General features: G+C 34.9%; 2 protein-coding genes across 17 annotated transcripts; both read left to right on the top strand.

Annotated features, from left to right (window-relative positions):
* Positions 1–5,601: 5,601 nt before the first annotated feature.
* LOC114316460 (ninja-family protein mc410) lies at positions 5,602–18,487 on the top strand. 12 transcript variants are annotated; one of them, XM_082870389.1, is made up of 9 exons: positions 5,602–5,826; positions 9,291–10,431; positions 10,987–11,401; positions 16,629–16,736; positions 17,016–17,228; positions 17,464–17,535; positions 17,681–17,752; positions 17,903–17,974; positions 18,416–18,487. In XM_082870389.1, the coding sequence occupies exons 2-3, from the start codon at positions 9,426–9,428 to the stop codon at positions 11,379–11,381; spliced, it is 1,401 nt and encodes a 466-aa protein (XP_082726515.1). In that variant the 5' UTR covers positions 5,602–5,826; positions 9,291–9,425; the 3' UTR covers positions 11,382–11,401; positions 16,629–16,736; positions 17,016–17,228; positions 17,464–17,535; positions 17,681–17,752; positions 17,903–17,974; positions 18,416–18,487. The 12 variants fall into 12 exon arrangements, with proteins under 12 accessions (XP_082726515.1, XP_082726514.1, XP_082726517.1 ...); XM_082870388.1 differs by lacking the exon at positions 18,416–18,487 and adding an exon at positions 18,076–18,128; XM_082870391.1 differs by lacking the exon at positions 18,416–18,487 and having other exon boundaries at positions 17,016–17,114.
* Positions 18,427–23,804, top strand: LOC114316503 (uncharacterized). 5 transcript variants are annotated; one of them, XM_028263175.2, is made up of 11 exons: positions 18,427–18,487; positions 18,627–18,696; positions 19,052–19,128; positions 19,288–19,359; positions 19,654–19,725; positions 21,243–21,330; positions 21,433–21,493; positions 21,824–21,973; positions 22,092–22,227; positions 22,656–22,721; positions 23,461–23,804. In XM_028263175.2, exons 3-8 carry the CDS (start codon positions 19,109–19,111, stop codon positions 21,868–21,870), a joined length of 360 nt encoding a protein of 119 aa, XP_028118976.1. In that variant the 5' UTR covers positions 18,427–18,487; positions 18,627–18,696; positions 19,052–19,108; the 3' UTR covers positions 21,871–21,973; positions 22,092–22,227; positions 22,656–22,721; positions 23,461–23,804. The 5 variants fall into 5 exon arrangements, with proteins under 5 accessions (XP_028118976.1, XP_028118957.1, XP_028118969.1 ...); XM_028263156.2 differs by lacking the exon at positions 18,427–18,487 and adding an exon at positions 18,797–18,954 and having other exon boundaries at positions 18,621–18,696; XM_028263168.2 differs by lacking the exon at positions 18,427–18,487 and adding an exon at positions 18,797–18,863 and having other exon boundaries at positions 19,057–19,128.
* The last annotated feature ends 3,701 nt before the right edge of the window (positions 23,805–27,505 follow it).

Below are 27,505 nucleotides of genomic sequence, written 5' to 3'. Positions count from 1 at the left end.
CTCGCATATCCTGCAGGTATTGTTTAGGTTGATTTGATGCAGGATTGAACACTATCTTTTATTGCATTCTCTACATCATGAGCAAACCAGTCTTGTCTAATTGTAACTTTTTGGTACTAAACTGCCTTGTGCTTAGAGGCAGCTACCTAATACATATAGAATCGTTGTTAAAAGTTTATTGAGCACTGAGAATTTCATATTTCAGATCTCTAATTAGAACTTTTTTGTACTGAATTGCCTTATGCTTTAGTTACTATATCATTCATTGTTGCTTGTAGGTCGGTGATCCTCTTGAGAAGGCTGCACTTAAGGGAATAGAATGGAGTTATAAATCTGATGAGAAGGCTATGCCAAAAAAGTAAGCAGCAACATTAGTTGTCACTATTTAATTAGTACTCAGTTGTTGTTTGTCTTGGTCTTTACATTATATAAATTGTTCCAATCTTTAATCTCTCTTGCACCCTCGATTTCTTCTAACTAATGTTATTTATCACTTTTCTTATTGTAGTTAGGTATTTTCAATGCTGTACTTATAAAAAGAAAATGACGAGGGAAAAAATATGCTAATGGACAATATGAAAGGCGAAATTTTATCTTCACTTGTGAAACAAATCTGAATCAAAGGCCGGCTGCCCTCATTGCTAAGCCATTTGCTCATGTAGGATGGTCATGACCACCCAATGCATAAGGTCCTTTTTAACCTTGATATCTGTACAGGACATCATTTTTCTGCCGTTTGGGTTATTTTGACAATCATGACAAATGTCTTCCAGAGAGACCTCTCTGACGTGCTCCAGGATGCTTCAAGCCAAACATTTTAACTGAGCGTGAAGTGAATTCCTATCTTGGACCACTGTTATGTCCATATATAATTTTATGTCTACTTGATTTTCACTTGGATATCATCTCTTATTATGTAACTTTTCTTAGTTACTCTGCTTTCGAGATTGTGGAAGGAGTTCCATGAGTTCTGTTTTGTTCAGAATGTGCATTTGCCTGACCATGTTGAATTGTATGGCATCTTTTATGGGTGGACTAGATTACAAATGACTTTCCTTAACCAAACTGACAGCTCGGTGCGAGCTCTGTGGCAAGCGGGTTTTTTTTACCTTAAGGAAGACTAATGAGACAAAGACTAAGCTAATTGGTGGTTCTGATGTCTATATGCCTGTCTGCCGCCAGCACTATGTCAATGGGTAGGTTGTCATCGAATCAGCACAGGATACTCTGGAATCTTGTAGTAAAGCACAAACGGACTCTTATCAGGAGGAAGTTGCAATTGCTTAGAAACATATCTAGCTTATTCACAGCCTAATAGTTTTTTGGGCTTTGTATTTTAGTCAAGGTGTTTGCATAACATCTTGAATTTGGAATTTGCAATGTTTCTATGGTACCTTCTCATATGTATATATAGAAAGTTTATTTTATATTGTATCAATATTTAGCACTTGAGTACTTCTAGTTTGTGTTTTAAAGATGGCAAAGAAGATGGTGATGCAGGCATGCAGCTGATCTGTGATGAATGTGAATAGAAATGTTATTAATAGATAATTGTGCATTGTTTTCTATCAAATATTTCAAAGATTACAGGGATGTGATGAATCATTGTGTCATTCACATCATGGATGATGCTTTAAAATTATACGTTTATTATGGATTGAATGAATTATTAGGAATTACAGGTGTATTGTTTTCTTGCTTTTGGCGACCAATTTATTAGTCGGGACAAAAAAATAATTTTTTTTTGCAAAAAATGACAATTGCTGACCAAGAGTTTTGGTCGCAAAAAATACATCTATTGCCGACCAAAACAGCTCTTGGTCGTGGAATCTCAATTTTGCCGACCAAAAGTTTTGGTCGCGAAAAGTAACAAATGGCGACCAAATTTTTTGGTTGTGGAATGTTACAATTGGCGACCAAACTTTTTGGTCGCGAAATGTGTCAATTGGCGGCTAAGATATTTGGTCGGGAAAATATCACTTTTCGCGACCAAAGTGTTTTAGCGACAAAATGAATTAGTCGCGGTAATTAAATATTTAGCGACCAAAAATTTAGTCGACAAATCCAACTTTTGCCGACCAACTAAAATTTTGGTTGCGAATTACTTTTGCCGACCCTCAATTGGCGACCAAAGTTGCGACCAAAAAAATTAGTCGTGGATAACTTTTGCCGACCAAAAATAGACTTTTAGCGACCAATTTTTTTGTTGCCAAAAGTGTGAATTCTTGTAGTGCCCCTTCTTCTTTTTTTCATTTTGTCATTCGTGAACCTTTGTGTTGCTAATTTGTTGGATTTACATGCATGATTTGGTGATGGGAGATTTATTTATAAATTGAATTTGTCATTTTTTTTCTTCATATTTCTAAGTTGTTAGTCTTGAATGATTCTTCTGTTATTGCTTACCTTATTTTTGTAAATATGTTAATTTGGGACCTGAATAATTATCCCTTTTTTTTTTTTCTTTCTAAATTGCTTCTGCATGAGTTAATTAACTTGAATTTCTGATAATTATTTTGAGATATTTGAGTGTTTATGCAGATTGGGTTTTGGGTAGGGCTGGACATAGGGTTATCCGAACCACCCTACCCGATCCGAACCACGCATATATGGGTGGCTTCGCAAGCACATTAGGGTAGAATGCGGTTTGAATTTTATCTAATTTTTAGGTTGTGGGTGGGTTGCGGGTTTAACCTGCCCCTGCCTAACCCGTCCGCATAAAACTCATTCTATCTATCTCATTCTGTAACAACCCTCACCTTATTCTTGTCATGCTTGCATACATTCTTGCATGGTCTTGCTTGTTATGTTAATTTGAAGGTTTTGTCTTTCCTTGATTTGCTTAAAGTTGCTTGCATGATTTTGTTCTTTGCTTAGTGTATGTGTGTGCGTAGCCGAGGTCATCTTGAGCTTAGTCCGCCTTTGACCCTTTGTACTTAGAACTATCTTGAGATCTTGTTCAACCCATCTTCACCTCGGGCATTCATTGCCGAGATGCTTCGCACTTAGTGAACCTTGTCCTTGGGCAGGTATGGCCTAGGCCGAGATGTGGCACACCCCGGCCAAGGTGTGGCACAGCTTAGTCAGGTGTCGTCCTCCCTAGCCGATGTTTTTCTATCCTGTTGCTGGATCCTTGATTTGAGCCGATGTCATCTTGTTGCCGATGTGTCTTACCCGAGCTTGTTGCATAAGCTTTGTCAGAGACTTGTCTTGTCTATCAATCACTTTTTGGAGCCGAACCAACCTGATAACGCCACGTGTCCGAGCTGATTGTTAAGGCAGCCGGCAGACCTTGAAACAAATCATTTTCTTGTCTCAATCTTTGTTTTAGAGAGAGAAGCTCTAGAGAAGTTCTTGAGTGAGAGTAAGTCTTCCAAGCTTGATCTTCGAGGCTTGAACCGTTAGATTCGAGCTTTGGGGTAAGATTCTTGATCTACTTTGAATGTTGTTATGGATTATCTAGCTGCATTGCATGATCGAATTGTGTTGCATGTCATGCATCGTTTTGAAGTTGGTTTTGGTAAGAGAAAATGGTTTTCCATGTGTTCTTGAAGAAAGTCTCATTTTGATCGAAAAGTTTGGAACGAAAATCATGTTTTTGTGTTTGTTCTTGCATAACTTTCTTTAAGAGGTACCCAGGCCCATATATTTTGAACTCTTGGCATAAAAACTCAGATTTTTGTAACAAGTTGTGAGCTTGCATCCATCTTTCAAATGATCATGTTCTTCATATTCTTCAAAGGAAAACCCAGGTTTTTCCTGACTTCGTTTAGCGGAACCTCGGCTTAGTCCTGGACGGTACCCAGTGTGTTTTCGAGAAACGGGAGCAGTGATTAAGCTCCCAGCTTGTTTTGCTTTGTCTTTGACTTGGATCTGGCAAGAATGCCGAGATCATTTGCATGTATATGGAGCTTGCTTTGAGAATGTGACTTGCCATGTGATTGTAGGTCCTTGATATTTGCTTGAATCTACACCTGAAGAACTAGGTGAGTGGTATTTCTAATAAAGCTATGTTACACTTGCTTTTGATAAATCTTGTTTTGTTTGCTTTGACGTGGGTATTTGCTAAGCATGAATAGATAGCCTTGTTTGATTGTTATCCTCGGAAAGTCCCTTGTGCTAGAGGACTCTAAACTTTTGCAGTACTAAGTATAAAAGGATACGGTCCTTGTTAAATCGGGCTACGGGCCTAAGTGACACAAGTCCCTTGTGTTGGAGGACTCTAAACTTTTGCAGTACTAAGTATAAAGGATACGGTCCTTGTTAAATCGGGCTACGGGCCTAAGTAACACAAGTCCCTTGTATTGGAGGACTTTAAACTTTCGCAATACTTTGACCAAACAATTACGGATCGTACAGCCCATGATACTTGAATGATGAATACGGTTCATCCCTTGCTTCGCCGATGTTATGATACTTGAATGATGAATACGGTTCATCCCTTGCTTCGCCGATGTTATGATACTTGAATGATGAATACGGTTCATCCCTTGCTTCGCCGATGTTATGATACTTGAATGATGAATACGGTTCATCCCTTGCTTCGCCGATGTTATGATACTTGAATGATGAATACGGTTCATCCCTTGTTTTGCCTATGTCAGTAAACATCTCTGGATACTCGTAATATTTGATTGATGAATACGGTTCATCCCTCGTCTTGCTAAAGTTGATGTGTTTCGTTTTGAAGGACCTCGGCTATATTCATGCAAAACCTTTATTATTAGTACCATTCACTGAGTTTTGTACTCACCCCTCTATATATATGTAGGTGATGAGCAGGACGGCGGCGACGCCTAGATCGTTTGGATGCTTGTTTTGGATTGTACTTATGACGGCTTTACTTTTGTATTTACGTCGGCGGTGCCCTGTTGTGCATGTCGGCAAATCTTGAAAATCATGCTCCTTGACTTGTATTAGCTGTATTTTGTATATGTCGGCTCGAGAAGCCTTTTGATCAAGATGTAACATGTATTTTTTTATCTTGTTGTAATTAAATTTGTAAAGTTGATTGGAATGTTTGGCATTGCTTTGATCTACGCACAGCTTTTATGGACCACTAGTATTTGATTTATTGCTTCCGCATTTGTGAGCCCCCTATATCCATACTCTGATTGTGTTAAGTTTGAAAAGTTGGCCTTCGGTAATTACGGATTACTGGCCATCACGGCACCAAACTACTAGGGGCGGTTTGGGGTCGTGACACATTCTGTGTCTCTCACTCTCACTCTTGCTCTCGTGATTTTCATCTCCACTGCTTACGCCAACTGATCGACTCTCTCTCTCTTCGCAAGATGGACTAATCGACCGATTAACCGATCGACCTCATCGCACACCTCACAAGTAAGCTCCTCTCTGAATCTCGGGGCTTGTTTGTTTTGTATTTGAGAAACATGTTTTGAGATAAAAAATACGAAAATTTGTTTGGTTTGGTTTTTTTTCAAAAGATGTTTTGAAAAATTATTTTGAGAGAGAATTTTGAAAAAAGTGATTGATTTGATGTGTATGAGAGAGAGATTGTTTAGAAAACTTGTAAACCAAACAAGTTTTGAAAAAAAAAATTGAAAAAATTTATTTAATTTGATTATTTTTAAAAACTTATTTGTAGAGAATTTTTCTCAAAATTTTTTGAGAAGCAAACTAAACAAGGCCTCAGTCTCTGTCTATGTCTCTCTCTCCCCGATCTTTGTGTCTCTGATCTGTCTCCCTCCTCACTCTCTCATCTCACAGTCTCTCACTGTCTGGGTTTGCATCTACACCGATCGACTCTCTCTCATCGCAAAATCGACCGATCGATTGACCCTCTCATCGCACCGATCGACCTCACAAGTAAGCCTCTCTCTCTGTCTCTCTCTCTCTCTCACTCTCCCCGATCTTTGATCTGTCTGTGTTTGGAGTATCGACCTCACAAGAGATCTGTGTTTTTGGAATTAATGTGGTATTGGATTGATGGAGGATATTTTTTGGATTATATGTGTTTTTGGAGTATCGACCTCACAACAGATCTGTGTTTTTGGATATTTTTTGTTGGAGGATATTTTTTGGAATTAATGTGTTTTTGGAGTATCGACCTCACAACGGTCTCTCACTCTCTGGGTTTGTATTAAATCTGTTTTTTGATTTAACTTGGAATCTGTTTGGAATTAATTTTTGATTTAATTTTTTTGGAATCTGTTTGGAATTAATTTTTGATTTAATTTGATTCAATCTGTTAACTTTTGGAATTAATTTTTGGAATTAATTTTTGGAATCAATCTGTTATTAAATCTGTCTGTTATTTAAATCTGTTATTTAATTTTTGGAATTAAATCTATCTGTGTCTGTAGACTCTGTATAATCTGTTTTTTGGAATTAAATCTGTGAATTTGAATCTGTTAACTTGATTCAATCTGTTAACTTGAATCTGTGAAAATGAATCTGTTAAGTTTTTTTATAAGTTTTAATTTATTAATTATTAATGTTTGAGCATTTTAGAAAATAAAGATTGACACAAAATGGGAGAAAAAAAAAGGTTTAAAAATAAATTTTTGAAAAAAAAGTTCAATCTGCAACCGCTCGCACATCTGCAAACCCTATCCGCACAAATCGCAAACTGCATTGCAGGCGGTTGCGGGTTGACTTTTCTCCAAACCGCGAAGATGCGGACGGGTCCAAACCGAACCCCAAACTGAACCGCGGACATAATCAAGCTTATCCCACTTAAGGATGAAAGATAATGATTTTTCGGGAAAAATGGGCTTTTACAGGTTGAACTCTGGTGATCACTGCACAAACAACTCAAATAAATATAAATATAAAAGATATAAAAACAAAATTAATTATATTCACCCCTCCCACTAATCACATTTATTCCCAACTGAAGTCAGTGTTTAACAATAACAAGCTAATACCCAAAACCCAATCTGCATAAACACTCAAATATCTCAAAATAATTATCAGAAAATCAAGTTAATTAACTCCTGCACAAGCAATTTAGAAAGAAAAAAAAAAGGATAATTATTCAGGTCCCAAATTAACATATTTACAAAAATAAGGTAAGCAATAACAGAAGAATCATTGAAGACTAACAACTTAGAAATATGAAGAAAAAAAAATGATAAATTCAATTTATAAATAGATCTCCCATCACCAAATCATACATGTAAATCCAACAAATTAGCAACACAAAGGTCCACGAATGACAAAATGAAAAAAAGAAGAAGGGGGAGACACAGAAATCAAACCCACCTCAGATAAAAACTAATTAGTGAAAACCATAGAAACTAAGCGATCAAAAATCTATAAAATCATCTCAATTTTAACAAGAAAAATCTAGAGAATTGTGAGAGAAGGCTGCAATAGCATACATAAAGAGATGATGATATGGTGTACAATACAAAATAAGAGACAGAGAGAGTACCTGAATCATGAGAGTCAATCAATACGTAGGATAGAGATAGAGAAGACATGGAAGAATTGAATTGGGCTCTATCTCTATCCTACAGATTGATTGACTCTCTCTCATGATTTAGGTACTCTCTTTGTCTCTTATTTTGTATTGTACACCGTATCATCATCTCTTTATGTATGCTATTGCAGCCTTCTCTCACAATTCTCTAGATTTTTCTTGTTAAAATTGAGATGGTTTTATAGATTTTTGATCGCTTAGTTTCTAGGGTTTTCACTAATTAGTTTTTATCTGAGGTGGGTTTGTTTTCTGTGTCTCCCCTTTTTTTTTTTTTTTTCATTTTGTCATTCGTGGACCTTTGTGTTGCTAATTTGTTGGATTTACATGTATGATTTGGTGATGGGAGATCTATTTATAAATTGAATTTATCATTTTTTTTCTTCATATTTCCAAGTTGTTAGTCTTGAATGATTCTTCTGTTATTGCTTACCTTATTTTTGTAAATATGCTAATTTGGGACCTGAATAATTATCCTATTTTTTTTCTTTTTAAATTGCTTGTGCAGGAGTTAAATAACTTGAAAAAAAAAAAAAAAACAACGCCCACTTAGTACACATTAATGTGTGTTTGGGAGGGTAAAGATTGAGTCCACACCTAACCTTTGGCATAATACACAAAGTGGTGGTCCCAAGACTTGAACCCATAACCTCAAGGTTATTAGGCCAAGTCTTAACCATTGAACCAAGTTAAATAACTTGAATTTCTGATAATTATTTTGAGATATTTGAGTGTTTATGCAGATTGGGTTTTGGGTATTAGCTTGTTATTGTTAAACACTGACTTCAGTTGGGAATAGGCCTCGTTTGGCAAGAGGCTATTTTAGCCAATTAGCCAAAAAGTTACTAAATTAGCCAAAAAGCCAACAACCCATACCAAAAAGTCAAAGATTCTCTTTTCTCTCTACTTTTTGCACATCTTTTCGTAATTAGCCAAAAAGTCATCCCAAACATACAAGTTTTTTTTACCTACCTTTTTAGCCAAATAGCCAAAAAGTTACTAAATTAGCCTGTTCCCAAACGAGGCCTAAATGTGATTAGTGGGAGGGGTGAATATAATTAATTTTGTTTTTATATCTTTTATATTTATATTTATTTGAGTTGTTTGTGCAGTGATCACCAACCTGTATAGGCCCATTTTTCCCCAAAAATCATTATCTTTCATCCTTAAGTGGGATAAGCTTGATTATCTACGCAACATTAATATTTTGCACCTCATTGTGGTTAGGGGTTGATCCGATTTTAGAGCAAAACTCAGTTTCAAAAAAATTGGAACCGTTAAACTTATGTATCTGAACCTGAACTGAACCATAGAAACCAGTTTGGTTCAATTCGGTAGTACGGTTCTAGAAATGTAACAAGAAATATGATATATATATTTTATAATAGTAAACATATTAACAATAATTAAGTTGGTTAGAACTTGTCAATTCAACAATGAGGACTAGGGTTCATATCTTTCTAGTAACTTTTATATTCTTATTTTTACATAAAAAATAATAAACAAATATATCACTGTTCAATTCAAACCATGACCAGGGCCCAAGAACTGGGAACCGAACCAATTTGAATGATTCTATCATTTTTGAAACTGGAACAAGAACCGAATATCGGTTTACCAGTTTTTTTGAACACCTCTAATTGTGATAGTTACTTGTAATGAATAAGAACACACTTAAATCAATGATTTTATTTGTTACTGAGACGCTTAAAGGTTGTATTTGATTTGGAATAATGTTATTTTCTTTCATCCCCATAGACACCATGTGTGGGACAATTTGTTGTTATGGCTATCACGACAAAACTATATTATAGCCATTCTTATTAATTGAGATGACCTTCTCATGCAGGTGTTGTTTTACGAGGATGGTTGCTTGAAATTCTGTTAAGGATTGCTTCGTAAGTCATGGGTTGTAAAGTAATACAAAAATAGAAAGTCAAATAGGTTTATAACTGAATTGTGTTGATACACCTTTTCCATCAAAATGGTGGATGAGAATGGGCTTGAGCTTACCTTAGGTCTATCTTTGTGTTGTTCATCTGCCAAGTCTAATGATAAAAATGATAGCTCTTCAAATACTAGGACATTCGAAGGTGACAGAAGCAACAAATTGATCAACGATTTCAAAAACCTTCTTGAGGGTGGCAATCTGAAACAGGAATTTGGCACTGGTTCTCAGAGAAATGATCCAATAAAACCTAATGATTTTTTGAATGCTGCTGTCAATGTGGATGCTTCTAAAAGCTTGAATGGTAAAGGAACTTGGGTTTCAAATGTTAACAAGGGTGCCGAAGTTGAAGAGGAAAAGAGGCATGAGGCTGGTGACAAGCGAAAAAATTTGTTCGATGAGATAAACAATCAAAAGAAGCTTGAGAGAGAATCTCATATTGCTGATTTACATGACAAGCCAAGACCATCACACATTTCCATAACCACAGATGATGGCTCAACTGCTGAAAATGAAGATGTTGCGGATTCTGAAGTCGAAGGTTCGACCTCAAGGCTGATTCCACACCACGGTGATGGTACAAAAAAGTACATTGGGGATGCTATTCAAACAACTAATAATTCTAGTGTAGTGGACTTACAAGGGCAAAAAAGGTTTACCATTTCATCTGAAAAGGAATTTAAGGATGGAAATATGCCATATGGTGTTCCCTTCCCACCTCAATTGGTAAATATCATGAATATGCCTTACCCATTAGATGTGAAGGAGTCTAGTTCTTTTGGGGTACCCGGCACATCAAACTATCCACAAACGGGTAAGGTGCAAGCGATGGCTGCTGCAAATAGCAAGCGACCTGGGACCCAACCTGTGATGCCTGGAAATTTTCCAGTGATGTTTGGATATTCTCCTGTCCAACTTCCAGTGTCGGACAAAGATGACTCCTGGGGTTTGGCTTCTCATCCTCAGCAGCTGCATCCTCCCTTTGTTGGCAGGCTTCCACCAAGCTCAGATAAACACAATGATGGGCTGAAGATATCTCAAGGTTTTTTATTCCACCCTTCAAATCGTTATTTTATTTTCCCTAAATCTTTTAGATATTACATAGATAGAAGCCAAATCTCACTGTTTGTTGTGTAAAGTCATCATTTCAGGATATGATTGTGTATGAAACACTTTTCTGTATTGGAAAGAAACTTTAATGCAGATTGATTTTCATTATTGAACCAATTGATAGATTTCAATCCATTTCTATGTTAAAAATAAATAAATCCATCTTTTTCAACATTCTGTTATTGCATTTTTTTTTTTTTTTGGGTGTGTGTGTGTGTGTGTGTGTTAAGTGAGTGTTTCATTATCAAAAAGAAAGGCTATTCAATGATGGTCAATACAAGCCGTTAAGAGCCAACCACGTAAAAGCTAAGGCCTCTAGCTCCATGAGGCACCCAGATAAGAAAATTGTTATTGCACATTATAGTAGTCTTACAGATATCCCGATTATTAATCTCACTATGAATACATTATTTTTAATATATTGCCTTTTTTTTTTTAATTTTTTAATTGTCCCCTGCTTTTAAGTTGAGGCTTGTGCTTGATGTAGGTTCCTTTTCTCAGACAGAAGATGGTGTGAAGGGAAGCAATATGATCTTTGGGACAAAAGAGGAATCTGACAAACTGAGAGCAGAAGGTTTTCCTTATGAACTTTCAGCAATAAGGCCCGGTATTGCTGCGGAGCTGAAATTTGGGGGATGTGGTTCGTCCCCAAATCTACCATGGGTTTCTGCAAAGGGTCCTGGCCCAAATGGTCGGACAATTTCTGGTGTGACTTTTAGATTCAGCGCAACCCAAATCAAGATTGTTTGTGCTTGCCATGGGTCCCACATGTCCCCTGAAGAATTTGTTCGGCACGCTGGTGAAGAGCAAACCAATCCCGATTCTGGCTCCGGTTTAGCGTCGTTGCCAAGTAACAACCCTGCCGCTTCAGCTCTAAACTAATTCCTTACTTCTATGTTCAAGTAAGCTAATAAACATTGACATCTGATGCAGTGACGAAGACTTGTTTGTGGCTTTATATACCTTGTGAAAAATTGCTCATCACTTGTCTCACTGTATATGCTTTAGCTACTTGCTTTGCCATTGATCGGTTGTCTTAGCTGCTGCTCATGGCATAGCATATATGTATGTAATAATTTATTGCATAATTCATTTGTCAAATAGATAGAAAGATGAAGCATCTCTTTTTTGTTGTGCTCATCGAAGACCGCCCCATTCGTGTATATAGATATTGTGCTTTTCAACTGTATTGCTGGAATGTACTTCTGAAATTTGGGCTTTACTGGGGAGTACTTTCGCGCAGCCAATGACATGTACTTGTGTGTTCAAAGTATGATGATTCTGGTGGTTTCATATTTGTGCTTTGTTTTTGATAATTTAGATTTACACCTTGTGTATGAAGATTAAAGTGAGCCGGACATTTCTTTTGAACATGGATGGTTTTTTGTGCATGGATATGTTTTATTTTACCTTGCATTGTTGGTTTTTGGGTAATCTGACCTTGATTTGCAGTTTATACATGAGAGTTGATGCGCCATGATCCCCATTCATTTATTGATCTCATCAAAACTTGTTTAAAACAATCGTGTACAAAACTTGTAATTTGTTCTCTTTTTTTAGTGTTTAATCTTTTAGCTTGAACCCCCCACCCCCACCTAGGGTGAGCCAGATGGAAAGACCAACCAACCATAGATGATGACGATTGAGGTTGCCTTTGGCTCAAAGGAAGAGTTTTTTCCATGAGATGGAAAGCTAACTAGATTTCTATGACAAATTCACCTTTTTGTATTAGCTCTTAGAGTTTCTTTCTTCTTTGCCATGGATTTTGAACGAGGTCATAAAATTGATTGACATGAAAGAATCCTGGTGCAATTTGACCTCTCTAAATCCTCATCTTTACATACAATTTACAGGTATGGTTGGTTAGGCATGAACTGGGCTAGGTATAGAACAGAGCCATATTTGTTTGAATTAGGTTGACTAAGATTGTGAATACGGTGGGATTGAGTGATGGGAGTATTAATGTAGTGGTATTAAGTTAGAAATGTAAGATAAAATATATTTGTTTGTGTCCTTAGTATGGTAATATTAGTTGGTTGGAATCAAATCTATACAATCACGTAAAAGTTCTCATTACATAAAGAGTTTTTTTTGTGTGTGTGTGTGTGTGTGGTTGTTATTGTAAATTGAGAGGCAAGATAGTCTTTTTACTTCCAATCTCATAGGCCCCGTTTGTTTGAGGTTATAGGGAGGGGATTGGGATTACTAATCCCTTGGTATTACTAATGGGGTGTTTGTTTTGAGAGATGGGGAGAGGACTATTAGTCCCTTGGTATTAGTAGTCTCCTTGGAAGGGGGATTGGTAAGGAGGAGGTAGAGATGGTATTAGAAAAATAGTGAGGGGATTAGAAATTTTTTTATTTTTTTTTATTTTTATATATTGGGAGTTTTTTTTTTTTTAAAAATATAATGTTTAATTTTTTATATTTTTTTATTTGTTTTATTATTTTATATAAAAATAATTTAACAATTTCTCACTATCAATCCCCTCACTATCAATCCCCTCTATTCTATCTCCCAAAACAAACGGGGCCATAGGATTGAATTTGCAATCTCAACCCTCTCATGGGAAATGCTAATGTTAGGGATACCAAATTTTCTACTAAATAAATGACCAAATGTCTCACATGGGTGTGGGGTTCGCAATTTTGGTCATTTGTTTGGTAAAAAATTTGGGGTCTATAGCATTTTCTAATGCTAATCCCACACTTTTGTGGGAATTCGTAGTCCTATGCCATTTTATCAGAACCAACCATGATTTTGATAATAATTCAATCTATTGTAGCAGCTATGGTTGTGTGGAGATTGGAATTTTGGGGCCTGAGTTGAATCAAATTGAAGTGCTAGTCTAGAGAATATTTGTGCACTTCTGTTAAGAGCAATGTTATACATGAACGGATTTTTGTTGTCTTTTTTTACTTGGTAAATTGCACTTCTTACACCTATAATTTGATTCAAGTTTCACTTTGATTCTTATTTTTTTTTAATTTTTGCATAATTTAGTATTCATATTTTAAATCTAATTTTAATTTTGATCATTCCATCCAAATTTGTGTAATCTCTTGATTTTGTCATCTACAGTTGAGGGGGTGCAAGTAGCCCTTTATCATCAGTTCTGCTGGGTAGCTCGAAATTGACTGTCTCGAATGGCTCGAAGTGTCAAAACGACGTCGTTTTGGCTTTTTTTTTTCTTTTCTTTTTTTTTCCTTCTCCCTCTCTTTTTTCTCTCAAACTAGTTTGAGAGCCAAACCCAAGCGACGACGAGGGAAAGAGAGAAGGAGAAACATAGGAGGAAGAGGAAGAGAGGATGCTGGAGATGGCTTCACCGACCGAATGGGAAGCTGTTGGAGTGGGTTTGGTAGTTTTTAGAGAGAGAAAGCAGCAAATTTCAAGCAAACCCACTTTCTCTATCTAAAATTCAAGCCACAATTAATCCAGAGGAGAGGGCAAAGAGAGAGAGGAAGAGTGGTGTTGGGTTTGTTTGCTCTAAAATCCACCATTAATCCCAACCTTCAAAGCTCTCTTTACCTACCATTGTTCTTTCACCAACATAATTTCTTCAATCCATACATAGAGAGAGAAAGAGAAAGAGAAAGAGAGAGAGAGAGAGATCATATAAATCCAAAATCCACCAAGAACAAAGCCTTTTCTGTCAAGCAAATTTCAAACCTTTCTATTTCCTCTTCTTCTTCTGTTCTTTTCTGAATCCAAACGCAAAATTAAAATTCAAAATCAAAACCAAATCAAAAATCAAACTCACAGCCACAAATCTCTTTCCTCTTCTTCGTTCTTCTTTTCTGAACCCAAAATCAAAATCAAATCCCAAAATCAAAACTAAACCCAAAACCAAACCCACAGATAAATAGCTATATATATAGATATAGAGAGAGAAGATGAAAGGCAAATTTGCAAAGAGGGATGAGAGGGAGGCAAATTTGTAGAGAGGGATAAGAGGGATGCTTTTGGAGAAAGACAGATAGAAAGGAGAGAAAAAAGGAAAGAGAGAGATACCAGGTATTCGGGCCATTCGAGACCCTTCTTTTTCGAGCTACCAGGCATTTCACCTTTATCATGATGGTCAATGTCCCATCCACCCTCATGGCATTTCCATATTATAGAAGCTTTTACTGAGCTTGTATGTTTGTTTTTCATATAGAAAATCCAAACAGAAGAAGAAATGTTTGAACAATGGCATCATCCCAAAATAAATGTGAGGACTTACACTTAGCGCCCTTGTATTTTTGTCAAGATTTTTGGCCCTTTTATTTTAATTGTAACAATCAATTCTTAATACACTACAAGAAAAATGAGTTTTGGCGACACAATATTTAACAACGTTTTTTAAATGTTGCTTTTTTAAAATCAAAACGGCACCGTTTCAATAACCAGAGGCGTTTGAAAACGCCTTCGAATGTCCTATCTCTCTCTCTTAAAAATGGGCGAGCGGTGAATATAAAATATAATACATATTTTGTAGCCCTAAAATCTCACTCTCTCTCTCTCTCTCTCTCTCTAAACCGTCTGAATGTATCGATTCATCTCTCGCTGTAGCCCTAATTGAAGTTCTCTCTCTCGATTCATCTCTAAACCCTTATCATTCTCACAGATTCGTCTTTGAGATTCAAAGCGATTGCGATTTCGATTTCGATTTCGATTTCGAAGCTCCACCTCCACCACCGTTTGCACCCGCTCGATTTCTCTGATTTCGATTTCATCTGACTCTGTAATTTCGATTTCGATTTCGAAGCCCCACCGCCACCGCCATTTGCACCAGTGAGGTATCTCTCTCTCTCTCTCTCTCGCTCTTCCTTCCCGTTTCTCTCGATTTGGTTATTGAAATTGAAATTGTAAGCAAGAAACTACAAGTTGATTTGTGGCTTTTCTCTTTTCTTTACTCTCTGCTTCGTTGAACTAGATTTAAGTATTTGCTTCAAGTCTGGATGTGTGTGAGAGAGAGAGAGAGAGAGAGAGAGAGAGAGAGAGAGAGAGAGAGAAAAGGAGGAGGGGGAGGAGGAGGAGGAGTTGATTTGTGTCTAAACACATCGTTTTCTGGTCTGTTATGTTGAAAAAGTTGAAAGATCTCTGAATATATACTTACCCATACATACATTTACTTTCCTTTTTCAAGATTCTCTTTAGCTTGAGGTACAGATCTCCAATCTCTTCACTTTCTCTACCTTCAAATCTTGTGTGTATGTATATTTGGATTTATTTGTGTATATTACATGTTTGTTTATATGCCAAGCTCAAGTTGAAGTTCTCCATTTCTCGTTCTCTGTTAGATTTCTATTTTTTGCCCCTTTTTTTCCTGGGTTTTAGACATAAATATGAAACTATAGACAAACATTTCCAAAGATAGGGATCGCCTTTAAAGTATATTTTGTGGGGCTTTTTTACTCCTGTCCAAGCCACGGAAGAGACTACCATGCTTTGTATTTACTCGGATTTTAGATTCCACTAATGCTTTTGATGTCTAATTTTTTTATTCACCTGGTGAAACTTTAACTTCTCCTGTAGCCCAAGTACTTGTTGAGAATGGTAATCTTTTTAAATTGAATATTGCATTCTCTTGGGTGCTTAATTTTTTATTCACTTGGTAAATCTGTTAAATGTGTGTTGTAGCACTAGCATTGAGTGGTAATTTTTTAAATTGAATATTGCTTTCTCTTGGGTGCTTAATTTTTTATTCACTTGGTAAATCTATTAAATGTGTGTTGCAGCACTAGCATTGAGTGGTAATTTTTTAAATTGAAGATTGCTTCCTCCCTTGATTTCCACACATAGTTTTTTACAGCAATGCTAGGTTTGACTGTTCTTAAAATATTTGTAACATGTATTCAGTTTCTTGGTCTATGTTTCTGAAAAACTTTTATATAATAATTTCACGTTTGATTGATCCTTAACTTGCCCTCTGTACATGTTCATGGGTTTTTCAATGCTTTACTTGCTCCTCGCTATACGGGTTCCACGGTAATCCATTCTATTTCATGTTCATAGTTGTTTCACAAAGTTGGCTTTCAATTTCAAACTTAGGTTGCTTGTTTATGCTAAAACAGTCTTGCCTTTTATTTGAAGTTCTGTTCTGTTGCAGCACTTTTGATTCTTATGGATTGGTTTTATTTATTGAAGGTTGAGTTCATTCCAAAATTTAGTGTGAGGGCAATCTGGCAGAGATGGCGTGAATCATATCCGAAAGATGGGACTAAGGCGGATGATGCTATAATTGTGTTTACGGGAGTAAGTCGAGTATTTTATGGCATGAATTAAAATACTATGTTTTGTGATGTTCAGTGATTGTCGTTTATATTTGCCAATTTTCTCACTACCTATGGCCCAATTTGGGGACTTTGTTTTTTTGGTTTCTTCTGTTTGGTTTTTTCTCATAAGGGAACACTTGGGACAAAGTAATATTTTATTTAAAAAAACTATGAAGCATTTATGGCCCACAATGTGTTGATTCCAGATTTCATAGGATTGTCGTAATGTTATTGTTGCAATGCTTTTTGTAATATGTAGGTTCCAACTATGTATACTCGATTGATACAAGGTTATGAAGCAATGGATCCAGAATTACAAGAGGCTTCTGCCTCAGCTGCGAGCAAGCTGCGCCTCATGGTAATCAGCTTGCAACACCTTTCTCAGGAAATTTTGACCAAAATCCAATATCCAAGACTACTGTGTGTGGAGAGGGGTAACATGTGACAATGTCACCTTCAATGTCATTGCACTGTATGTGTTTCCCTTCCCTTTGTTAACACTTCATTACCTAACATTTCTTTTTCCTTTTCCTTTTTTTTTTAAAAGTCAACAAGACTTTACTTTCTTTCATAGTGATTCAATTCAACTATGGTTATGAAATCACATACTATTATTCTTGTCGGTTTTGATGTCCTTGGCGTTTTCTTTTTTGGGCTTCATGGTGTTCAAAATGTTGACTTTTTGGTTGGTTATTCGAACGTTGTAGCAATCTCTCAGGTTTAAATCTTGATGGGGAAATCTCACCTGCGATTGGCGACCTTAAAAGTCTGCTCTCTATGTATAATTTCTTCACTTGTATTGTATCCCCCCTTCTTTCTTCTCTATTTGTCATTGTATTTGTACTAAATTCTTTCTGTGCAGTACATCAACTTTAATGGGTTTTTATTTTGGAAATGATTATCATTGCACTGTCTTTTGAACAGTGATGTGAGAGGAAATCACCTCTCAGGACAGATCCCTGATGAAATTGGTGACTGCTCCTCTTTGAAAAGCTTGTAAGTGTTTTATATTTTTGGAGACAATAATTCAGTTTTGCCACTAGTCTGCAGCATTTGAAGCTCCCGCTCACTGAGTTTTATATTACTCTCTGGTGATATCCATTTTATCTACTATACACCAATTGATATGAAATCTGTTATTGTTAGGGACCTATCATTCAATGAGTTATATGGGGACATACCATTTTCAGTTTCAAAGTTGAAACAACTAGAACACCTGTAAGTCTCTAAACAACCTCATGTTCATGTTTAGTCCCTTACTGCGCTAATTCTGTCTTGTATAATTTTTTTCTTCCCTTCTTTGGAATGGGTCTCCCCAGAATTTTGAAAAACAATCAGTTAATTGGTCCAATTCCCTCAACCTTGTCCCAAATTCCAAATTTAAAACTCTTGTAAGTCCTCTTTCTCCATTCTCTTCTCATTTAGGCCAAGTTTGGCATCTACTAAATAATACAAAAAGTCAGAAAGTCACTATCCTATTTAAGTCACATCATCTTATTTAAATCACATCACCTCTCTAACACATCACATCAAACCCAACCCATATAAGTCAATAAGTCAAAAAGTACACTTTTTTATAACATCCCAAACCAACCCTTAATTTCTATCTAATTTTAGAATGATGACTGAGATGCATATGTTTCAATATATGTATTCTAGAGACCTTGCACAGAATACACTGAGTGGGGAAATACCCAGGCTTATATACTAGAATGAAGTTTTGCAATATCTGTGAGTACACTTCTCCTTCCATTTTCTCAGTTATCTTTTCCATATTGGCATTTTTATGATTTCCTATGTTTTTCACATTGTGAGTCGAAATTCTTACGAATTTGTGCGTATGTATGTTTTTATTCTTAACGTAAAACAGGTTTGCGAGGGAACAATTTGGTTGGTACTCTCTCTCCTGACATGTGTCAGCTGACAGGGTTGTGGTACTTGTAAGTTTTGATCACTTCATTCTATTTCTTATTGCTCCTTGTGTTTTCTGTATCTTGGGTCATCTTGTGATATATTTTACCATTTTGCTTCAACATGCAGTGATGTAAGAAATAATAGTTTGATTGGTAGCATCCCTCAGAACATAGGCAACTGCACCGCCTTCCAGGTCTTGTATGTATACCATCTAATGCAATTGCGCCAAATTCTGGATAAACGCTACTATGTCTAGTCCAAGAATGTTTAATCTCTTTTGATTGGTAGGGACTTGTCTTACAATCAGCTGACTAGAAGTCCGGTGATTTAATTTCTTATGACTTATTTACTTAAAAAATTGCTCTGAATTTTATTTTGCAGGCTAGATCTTTGCAAGGTAATCAACTCTCAGGACAAATCCCATCGGTGATTGGCTTGATGCAGGCACTTGCTGTGTTGTAAGTGCTTTAATTTTGCTGTTTCCTCAATCTGGTATTTTTCACAAAATTGAATTTATTTGAGGGGACCTTTTTGGAGTTTTACTACTAACTCAACAGACCCAGCGTTCAATGTTTTGTTTGTCTTATAACTGTGTCGTTATCCTGATTTTGATCCAGAGATTTAAGCTGCAACATCCTGAGTGGACCTATCCCTCCTATTCTAGGAAATTTGACCTACATGGAGAAATTGTGAGTATTTGCTTTGTAATTCTTTCAATTTCCTTCATTTTCTTGATCGATTTACATTTCAAAGATGCATACGTCATTTTGAAAATAGCTGATAGTCTTTTGCTACATATGACAAACTGCTGAATTGCCGTTAAACTTCCATTCATCAATTTATATTTGTATTAATTTAATGTGAATAACAAACAAGATCATTACATTACATGATACTTAAAATGTATATTCTCAGGTGCTATTGTGACCACGTTTCTTGCTCAAAATTTAAGACCATTTGACCATCCCTCTTGGATGATGCAGTTTTAGAGAGGATCTTTTGATCATGCAGAAAATTTTGTCGAATGAGTCCCTTTCTTTTAATAGGACTGATTGGTAAGTGTCCTCTCAAATCATTTGTTATGGTGGATCTATTATTAATGTAGTTTATTTAACCCCCCCCCCCCCCCCCCAAAAAAAAAAAAAAAAAAAAAAAAAAGATAGCAGTTTATGTACGGATGTATGTTTATCATGTTTTGTCTAAGAGTAGTTATGCTGTGTTTCTTTCGGATCATTGCACATCTTCTTTCAGAACGGCTTATTCCGTTTGTTGCTCTTGATGTGAGAAGGTATGCTTCCATCACAGTGAATTGATTTTCCTGGAATAAAGTCAACTTTGGGGACTTAGAGAAAGAACAGCTTGTTGATTGAATATTCTGCTGAAAATCTTAGTCATATGAGTCTGGGCTGTGAGTTTTCTAGCTAGTTCCTTTTGGGTAATCTATGACATTTTGAAGACCAATTTCACGTAATTCTGTCTTAGGGGTATGCCTTCTTTGTTTTTTTATGATGTCCATTTTTTATGATAAGATCTAGTTTCTTGCTAAGAAAAACAGAAAAAAAAAACAATGGACAGATTTTCTGATTGATTTCAACTCAAGTCTCTGAAGTGAATATCCAGCCTTTGGTTCCATGTTTTTCTATATTTACTTCATATTCCCTGAACCATCTATGTGAACATTTTAACATAAATGCAAATTGGAAAAGGGAAAAATTAAATGTAAAAATCCATATTCTCTGCCTTGTCCATGACTTATTCTCTGCCTTGTCCATGACTTATTAAAAATCCATATGCTTGTGAGAATATTTTACAGCAGCATCCAGATAACTGATTTTAGATTTTCCATATAATTAACCCCTCTAGATAATAGAAAAATATCTCCTTATGGTTTTCTGATGGTAAATTTGAGAATGAAGTTTTGAGACTTGATCTTTCAACTGCAAGCTGTAAAAATTGCACTCAAATTTGTTTGGCAACTTGTTCTCAAACACTCCATCACTGCTATCTACAAGCAATCCTATAGGATTTGGTCAAACAACTGTAAGTCACTCTTAAAACTCATAATTAAGTTTCTCTGTGTGACAATGTTTATGTAGTTGATATTTTAGGGGTGATAGTTGGAACCTAGGTTACTTGCATGGGCATGATGTATGATGTACTGGATTCAGAAAATTGATAAGTTTTGATATGTGGACATGTTGGTATTTCCAACTAATGTAGTGTCTAAGTACAGTATCTATAAAATGTTTTAGCGCATATTTTTGCACTCCACATATGCCAATACGCACCATGTGGGAAAAATGGCTTTCCATTTTCATTGATTTTCATTTAAAAATTTCTTAGAAATTGTACCGTGTACTTCATAGATGAAAATTGTTAATCTCCATGCAAAGGAAACTTCTTACATGAAGCTGTAGAGTGACACTTGCCTGAACATGTCTGATATTGTTACATTATAATTTATAGGCATCTCATTGTTGTTTGTTCTTAAGAATCTAATTTCTTCGTGTTTTAGTTTTTGAGACCTCTATGTTCTTTTGTCGATATGGATTTAATTTCTTCTCTTCTTCAGCCCTCACTTTCAACACCTTTCCACTCCGTTCAACCTGCTCAGACAACAGGTTCTTTTGGGTTTGGCAACTTTGGTCAAACACAAGCAGGTACTTGGTGTATTTAGTCTTTAACTACCTTTTCTGTAAATCTTCAATATTTTTATGGCTGATTTCCCCCTGCCCCCCTTTTTCTTTGGTGCCTTAATATAGCTGGTACAAGTGGTTTTGGAGGCATGCCAAGCATTTTTGGTCAGAGTACTTTTGGACAATCGTACGTTCTTCACTACAAATCTACTACTGCTCTAGATGCCAGATTTTTACCATCTACCTTATCTTTTCTACTTTCACATAGGGATTAACCTGATGAAATGATGTCCTGACTGAACATATTCTATGTAAAAGCATGAGGTGACATTGGGTGAAATTTCAACATTATGCTGTTTGAAAGATGGATACCCTTGTTATGGTTATAATATTGTTATCTTCACACTATTTATCCTTGTTTCTATGATCGGTAAAATACATCCTTTTCAGACTTTGATTATGATATATGTATTACTATTGTTCAGTGAACTGACTGAAATGTTAAAACTATTTGTAGACATACTTGGGGATCCAAATATTCAGGTTTTATTTCAAATGCACTAATTACTCTGCTGAGTTAACAATAAAGACCGACCCGCAAAATTCAGACTATGTTGTTGAGTTGGGTGCATCACGGAATTTCGAACCTTGGCGTGCAAAGGATGAGGTATTAAGTTAGCATGCCATATACAGCTTTCTATTTCATCTTTAGATCTCCTTATTTTGTTGCAATCGTGAATTGATTTTGGCTTCTTATATAATTTGTACATTGCTCTCTTTGTCAGGAAGCAGAGAAGGAAAAACAAAAAAGAGAAACTGAAGAGATGGGAGATGCAATGAAATCCTTGGAGAATAGAACCTTAGATTCAAAAAGAGAGATGGACATCCTTGCTGCTCTTGGATGAAGTGAAGTCCATGAGGGTACTTGCTTAGTCAAATAACTAATATGTAGTGAACATAATAAACATATATTAAGGGGATATGTTGATAATCAATATATAAAAAATCTGGGGTTCAGGGAGGGGATGCCCTATTTCCGACCTTGACCAGATTAGTTTTATTAATCCCCAACCTCGATTAACCCCAACTCATACCCAATAGAGTCAGGCAGGGCCGAGGCTGGAATTCTAGATGTATTGAGAATAACTTAATGATTCAGCTACTGAATTCATGGCCTTATTAACTTCATAGGTTGGTAAACTTATTTTGGGTTAAAATGTCAATTTGCCTGACATATGGGATCATTAGCCGAGTGTATGAAAGTTTGTTGTTTTATTCATTTTACTCAGATGTGAACTTCAATTTACATTTTAAGCATACTAAAACAAGTCTTCTTTCTGCTTTTTCAGTCAAGACAAGCAACTATCAGTGTAGATGCAATGCTGGAGATCTTGCAGCCCTCAGCTGAGGAAAAGGTAAGGTCATTTATGCTAGTTCATTATTTCAACCTTTTGGGTGTAAATGCATTTTGTGTAGGCCTTGAACAATGAAGCCGAATTGCCATTTTGGTCACTTTTGTGATGTACTAGATTTATGTGAATGGCAGCAGCAGTATCTATTGTGGGATTGAATTTATGTTTAGCTGGCAATACTATTTTATACCTGCAGAACTGCCTGAAGTAAGCATGTAGTTTGACCTTCTTTTTGGATGGGCTGCATTCATGTAATCTTCTACTCACTTTTGAACATAATAGGTTTTGATTCAGGTTGCCTCCTTAACTCATTGAACTGAAAATTAATACAAGTAATAAGTTCTAGATATATATATATATATATATATATTAAAGTCTTTGAATGTCTATTTTTCTTCTTTTGAGATAAGTAAGTTAAATGGCTGGTTTGGCATGCCTACCTAAAATCTGTTCAGTGTTAAGGCTAGGCACTGGCTGTATTGATCTGACGAGAATTTGATAGGGCTCAAATTCAAAAGCAAACTATAATTTTGCTGGAATTTGAGCTTCAGTATTTCTGTACTTTAAACTGTTGGACCAATTGATGTCATAACAAATCATCCAGAGGTATAGCTATTTGACCACATCATAGCTGCAGTGTGAATTTGTCAAGGCAGCATAGGAACTCAAAACATGTGAATTTGGATACTATTTTATCACCATCTGTTCTTACTAAGTCCTGGGATTTTTTTTTTGTCAACAGGAAAAGAAGTTGGAAGAAGAGGATGAAGCCTTCAACTTGCTTCCCAGTGCTGTAAAGAGTACATGATTGGTCTTGCAATTGTGGTGTATAGCATACAGTTGATTCCCCCCCCCCCCCCCCCCCCCCCTTCTTTTTATGCTAGACATTCATCCATGCAATTTAAATATCTTGATTTTTTTTTGTGCCGGGCTGTAGAGGGTACATGATTGATCTTTTTTTTTCCCTTTTTTTTTTGTGTTGATTTGTTTTGTAATAACTTTCAACTTATCACTGGGCACTAGTTTAACTTTATTTCATCTTGGAATTGAAATATTTTTGTATATTGAGAAGCATGAATTGATCTAGTATTATGTTTACCTAAATTTAGTTAATATATTGAATATTTTTCATCTTTATTGAAGCTATGTCGGCGTTTTCAAACGTCACTATAGATGATGTCAACGGTTATATTTTTAAAATAAAAAAGATTTACCGCAGCGTTTTTTAAAATGCTGCCTATACTAAATATAGCGACGCTTTTAAAGCGTCATAAAGTTATAGCGACGGCCGCATTTTTGACGTTTGGTATTAAACGTCATGAAAATAATTAGCGGCGTTTTTTAAATGTCACTAAAAACTTAATTTCCAGCAGTGATATTTTAAATCAAGTTGCAAGGTCACTTTTTTACCCATCCGGTGTTATTATAAGATTAGAGAAACTTATTATATGAGTCATATGTGATATTTTTCTCGTTTCATTAGCACTCTTATATTTTTACCAAAATTTTATTTTGGTTCTTTTATTTTTGATTGCAATAGTTTCATTTATGGTGGATATGTGAAGTGTAACATTGCAGTTTGACTTAAAATGTAAATAATTGATTGTCATAATAAAAAGTAGAGGAGCCAGAGTAAAATTTGGATCAAAGTGTAGAAATGTTAAGTGTAATTAACCCTAAATGTAAAGAAGTGGAGAGAGTTTTGGGAAATTTTTTAGTCAAATTTAAATTTAATATGAATAAAGAGTAAGGGTTGAAGATGCCTTACTTAGTGCAATGGTGGTGGAGGTGGTATTAATGGTGATAAAGGGGTGGTGTAGATGGCACTAGAAATTATGCATAAACAAGTAGTGGTAGTGATGATAATGGCAGTGAAATCATAACAATACAAATTGATTCTTATGTATAAACAGTTATAAATTCAATCAATATTAAGGAAAAAAATTTACTCTTAAAATTTTCTTAACTTTAATGTTATATTTTAAGAATCATTTAAAATTTTAAATTATACGAATTATCAAAAGAATTTAAATATTAAATTAAGTAATCAAAACACTACCTTATTATGTTAGGTTTGTGATATAAAATCTAGATGGAACAGTTGTGCAGTAACTGAGGACTCTATTTATTTTGACGTAAAATATTTTACAAAAAAGAATATTTTTTTTTGTAAATTAATTTTATATAGAAAAATGTTTTGTTTTTATTTTTCAACATTTGATTGACACTTGAAATAAAAATATATTATTACTTAAAAGAGAAATTTTGATTTAATAAAGTGTCATTTATAACTTTTTATTAGGTTAATATATTTATGAAAAATTTACCTATAAATCTCATCTTGAGGAATGGTGATCCATTTAGTCCTAAAGATTTTTTAATAGACCAATTAGTCCCATTGATTTTGGAAATGTAGGTTTAATGTATTATTTAAAAATTAAATTTTACGGTTATACTATTATTTCTATTATGTTTCTTTTTTCTTTTTTTATTTATATGTTTTAGAAAGGTAAGGTACACAATATATGAAAATCAAATTTGAAATTCTTTTTTATATAAAAAGAAAAATTTTTATTTGGAAAACATTTCAAAAGGAATACAAAAATGACTTAAAAATGGGATTCTTCAAATATTTCAAAAGGATGTGGGATTTTTCAAACATTTCAAAAAGAGTACAAAAACTACTTAGTAAGTTTTGGCCAAATGTATAATTTTAAACTGTAATACTCCAATATAACACTCAAACGTAACACTCTAATGTAATACTCAAAAAAAAAAAAAAAATTTAAAAAATCTTAGTGCAATACACTAATGTAACACATAAAAAAACTCTTTACTGTATTTTTTCCAAACGTAACACTCTAATATAACACTTCAAAAAAATTCCTTAGTTTAACACTCTAATGTAACACACAAAAATTCCTTATTATAACACTCTAATGTAACACAAAAAAAAACTTTTTAGTGTATTTTTTCCAAACGTAACGCTCTAATATAACACTCCAAAAAAATTCCTTAGTGTAACACTCTAATATAACACAAAAAAAAAAAAAAAATTTCTTAGTGTATTTTTCTAAATGTAACACTCTAATATAATACTCTAAAAAAACTTCTTAGTATAACACTCTAATATAACATACAAAAACTTCTTAGTGTTACATTTTAATGTAACACACAAAAAAAACTCCTTAATATACTTTTTTCAAACGTAACATTTCGCTAAAAAAATTCCTTAGTATAACACTTTAATGTAACAAAAAATAAAAATAAAAAAACTTGTTGGTGTAATTTTCCCAACGTAACTCTCCAATGTAACACAAAAAAAAAACTTTTTGGTGTACTTTTCCTAAACGTAACACTCCAATGTAACATTAAAAAGAAAGAATGTGAGATTTTTTAAACCATTGCAAAAGGAGTACAAATATTCCTTAGTAAGTTTTGCACAAATGTATAATTTCAAATTATGAGTGTTAAGTTTGAAAAAAGTATAGTAAAAAGTTTTTAGTGTTTTTGTGCATTACATTAGAGTGTTACGTTTAGGATTATGCTGATTGTAATGTTACGTTTGGAAAAAATACACTAAGAAATAAATAAATAAATATATATATATTGGTGTTACATTGGAGCGTTACACTTGGAAAAAGTACACCAAATAGTTTTTTTTGAGTATTATGTTGTTACGTTTGAGAAAAGTATTCAAAGGAATTTTTTAGTATGTTATATTGAAGTATTACGTTATTAAAGTGTTACATTAGAGTATTAGATTTTTGTTCATAATGTGATTCTAGAATGAGACAAAATTCAAAACTTTTATAGTGTAAATTGTCAAAATGTGTAATTTTACACTTTGAGAATCCCAAATAATGGTTTTATAGGCTTATTTTGGACTAATTTTGAACCCAAATTTGACTGAGGTCCACATGTCTTTTGAGGTGGGTCCAAAGAGGTGACATGTTCTTTACCATATGGAAAATCACACGGTGAAGACTGTTCGTCAAAACCATTTATGAGTGAATGAGAAGTTGATGTCGTTTTCGAATTTGTGAAATGGACAATTAAATAATAAAATGTGGGTTTCTTTGTAAGGCTTGTCCCACATTGGAATTTTAAGAGAACTTGTGTGTGTATATAAGTTTTAAGTGACAACACTTGGATTGGGCCCAAGGGGCACCCCAAGTTTGTAGAAGGGAGAAGTTATGAACAATGTGAACCTTAGCCCAAACCACCATACACGTGCGCGGGTGTGGGTTGTGGGTCGGGTCAGTTCTAACATTAATTTTTTAGACAAAATTTTTTCAAATTCTTACGGGAAAATTATTTGAATTTTTAAATGAAATTAAATTAATTTTTTGCGCCAATTTTTTTTTTCCAGTCCAAACAGTCCCTTGTTTAGTCCATTTCCAGCAGTTTTAAAACTGCCCAGACAGATTTAACTGTCAAGCAGTTATTTGTTGAAACTGCCACCAGATCTGTTTAAAATTCAAACTGTATCTGTTCAGGTTTTTTGCACCTATTCGGACAAATCTGAATGGTCACCATTTGCCTACAAAAGAAGTCCATTTCCAGCATTTGTTTGATTCCGAAAAATTTATTTTCTTGCCTTCATTTTGCTCTCTTGCATTATTATTCTTCATATTAGATTTAGAGAAAAAATCAGAGAGTATAGAATATAAGTTCTAGTTTGCCGAAACAAATTGTTTTAGTGCTAATACAATCTGTGTAAGATCATTGTGTCCTGCGAGATAGATGCCACTTATCCATAAGTACCGTAGCGGGGCGAATTTATC

Source organism: Camellia sinensis, chromosome 5 (genome assembly GCF_055761805.1).
Source record: "Camellia sinensis isolate YWXY chromosome 5, ASM5576180v1, whole genome shotgun sequence".
In the NCBI taxonomy this organism is placed as follows: Eukaryota; Viridiplantae; Streptophyta; class Magnoliopsida; order Ericales; family Theaceae; genus Camellia; species Camellia sinensis.
Note: the sequence above shows the minus strand (reverse complement) of the source record. Positions and strands in the feature narration are given on the sequence as shown.

Excerpts from the sequence above, each read along its gene's own strand:
- LOC114316503 (XM_082870399.1), top strand. The coding sequence starts at position 21,200 with ATGTTCTTTTGTCGATATGGATTTAATTTCTTCTCTTCTTCAGCCCTC. Across the intron at positions 21,331-21,432 it reads CTTTGGTCAAACACAAGCAG|CTGGTACAAGTGGTTTTGGA; the intron begins GTACTTGGTGTA and ends GCCTTAATATAG. Across the intron at positions 21,494-21,823 it reads CAGAGTACTTTTGGACAATC|ACATACTTGGGGATCCAAAT; the intron begins GTACGTTCTTCA and ends AACTATTTGTAG.
- LOC114316460 (XM_082870389.1), top strand. The coding sequence starts at position 9,426 with ATGGTGGATGAGAATGGGCTTGAGCTTACCTTAGGTCTATCTTTGTGT. Across the intron at positions 10,432-10,986 it reads TGGGCTGAAGATATCTCAAG|GTTCCTTTTCTCAGACAGAA; the intron begins GTTTTTTATTCC and ends TGCTTGATGTAG.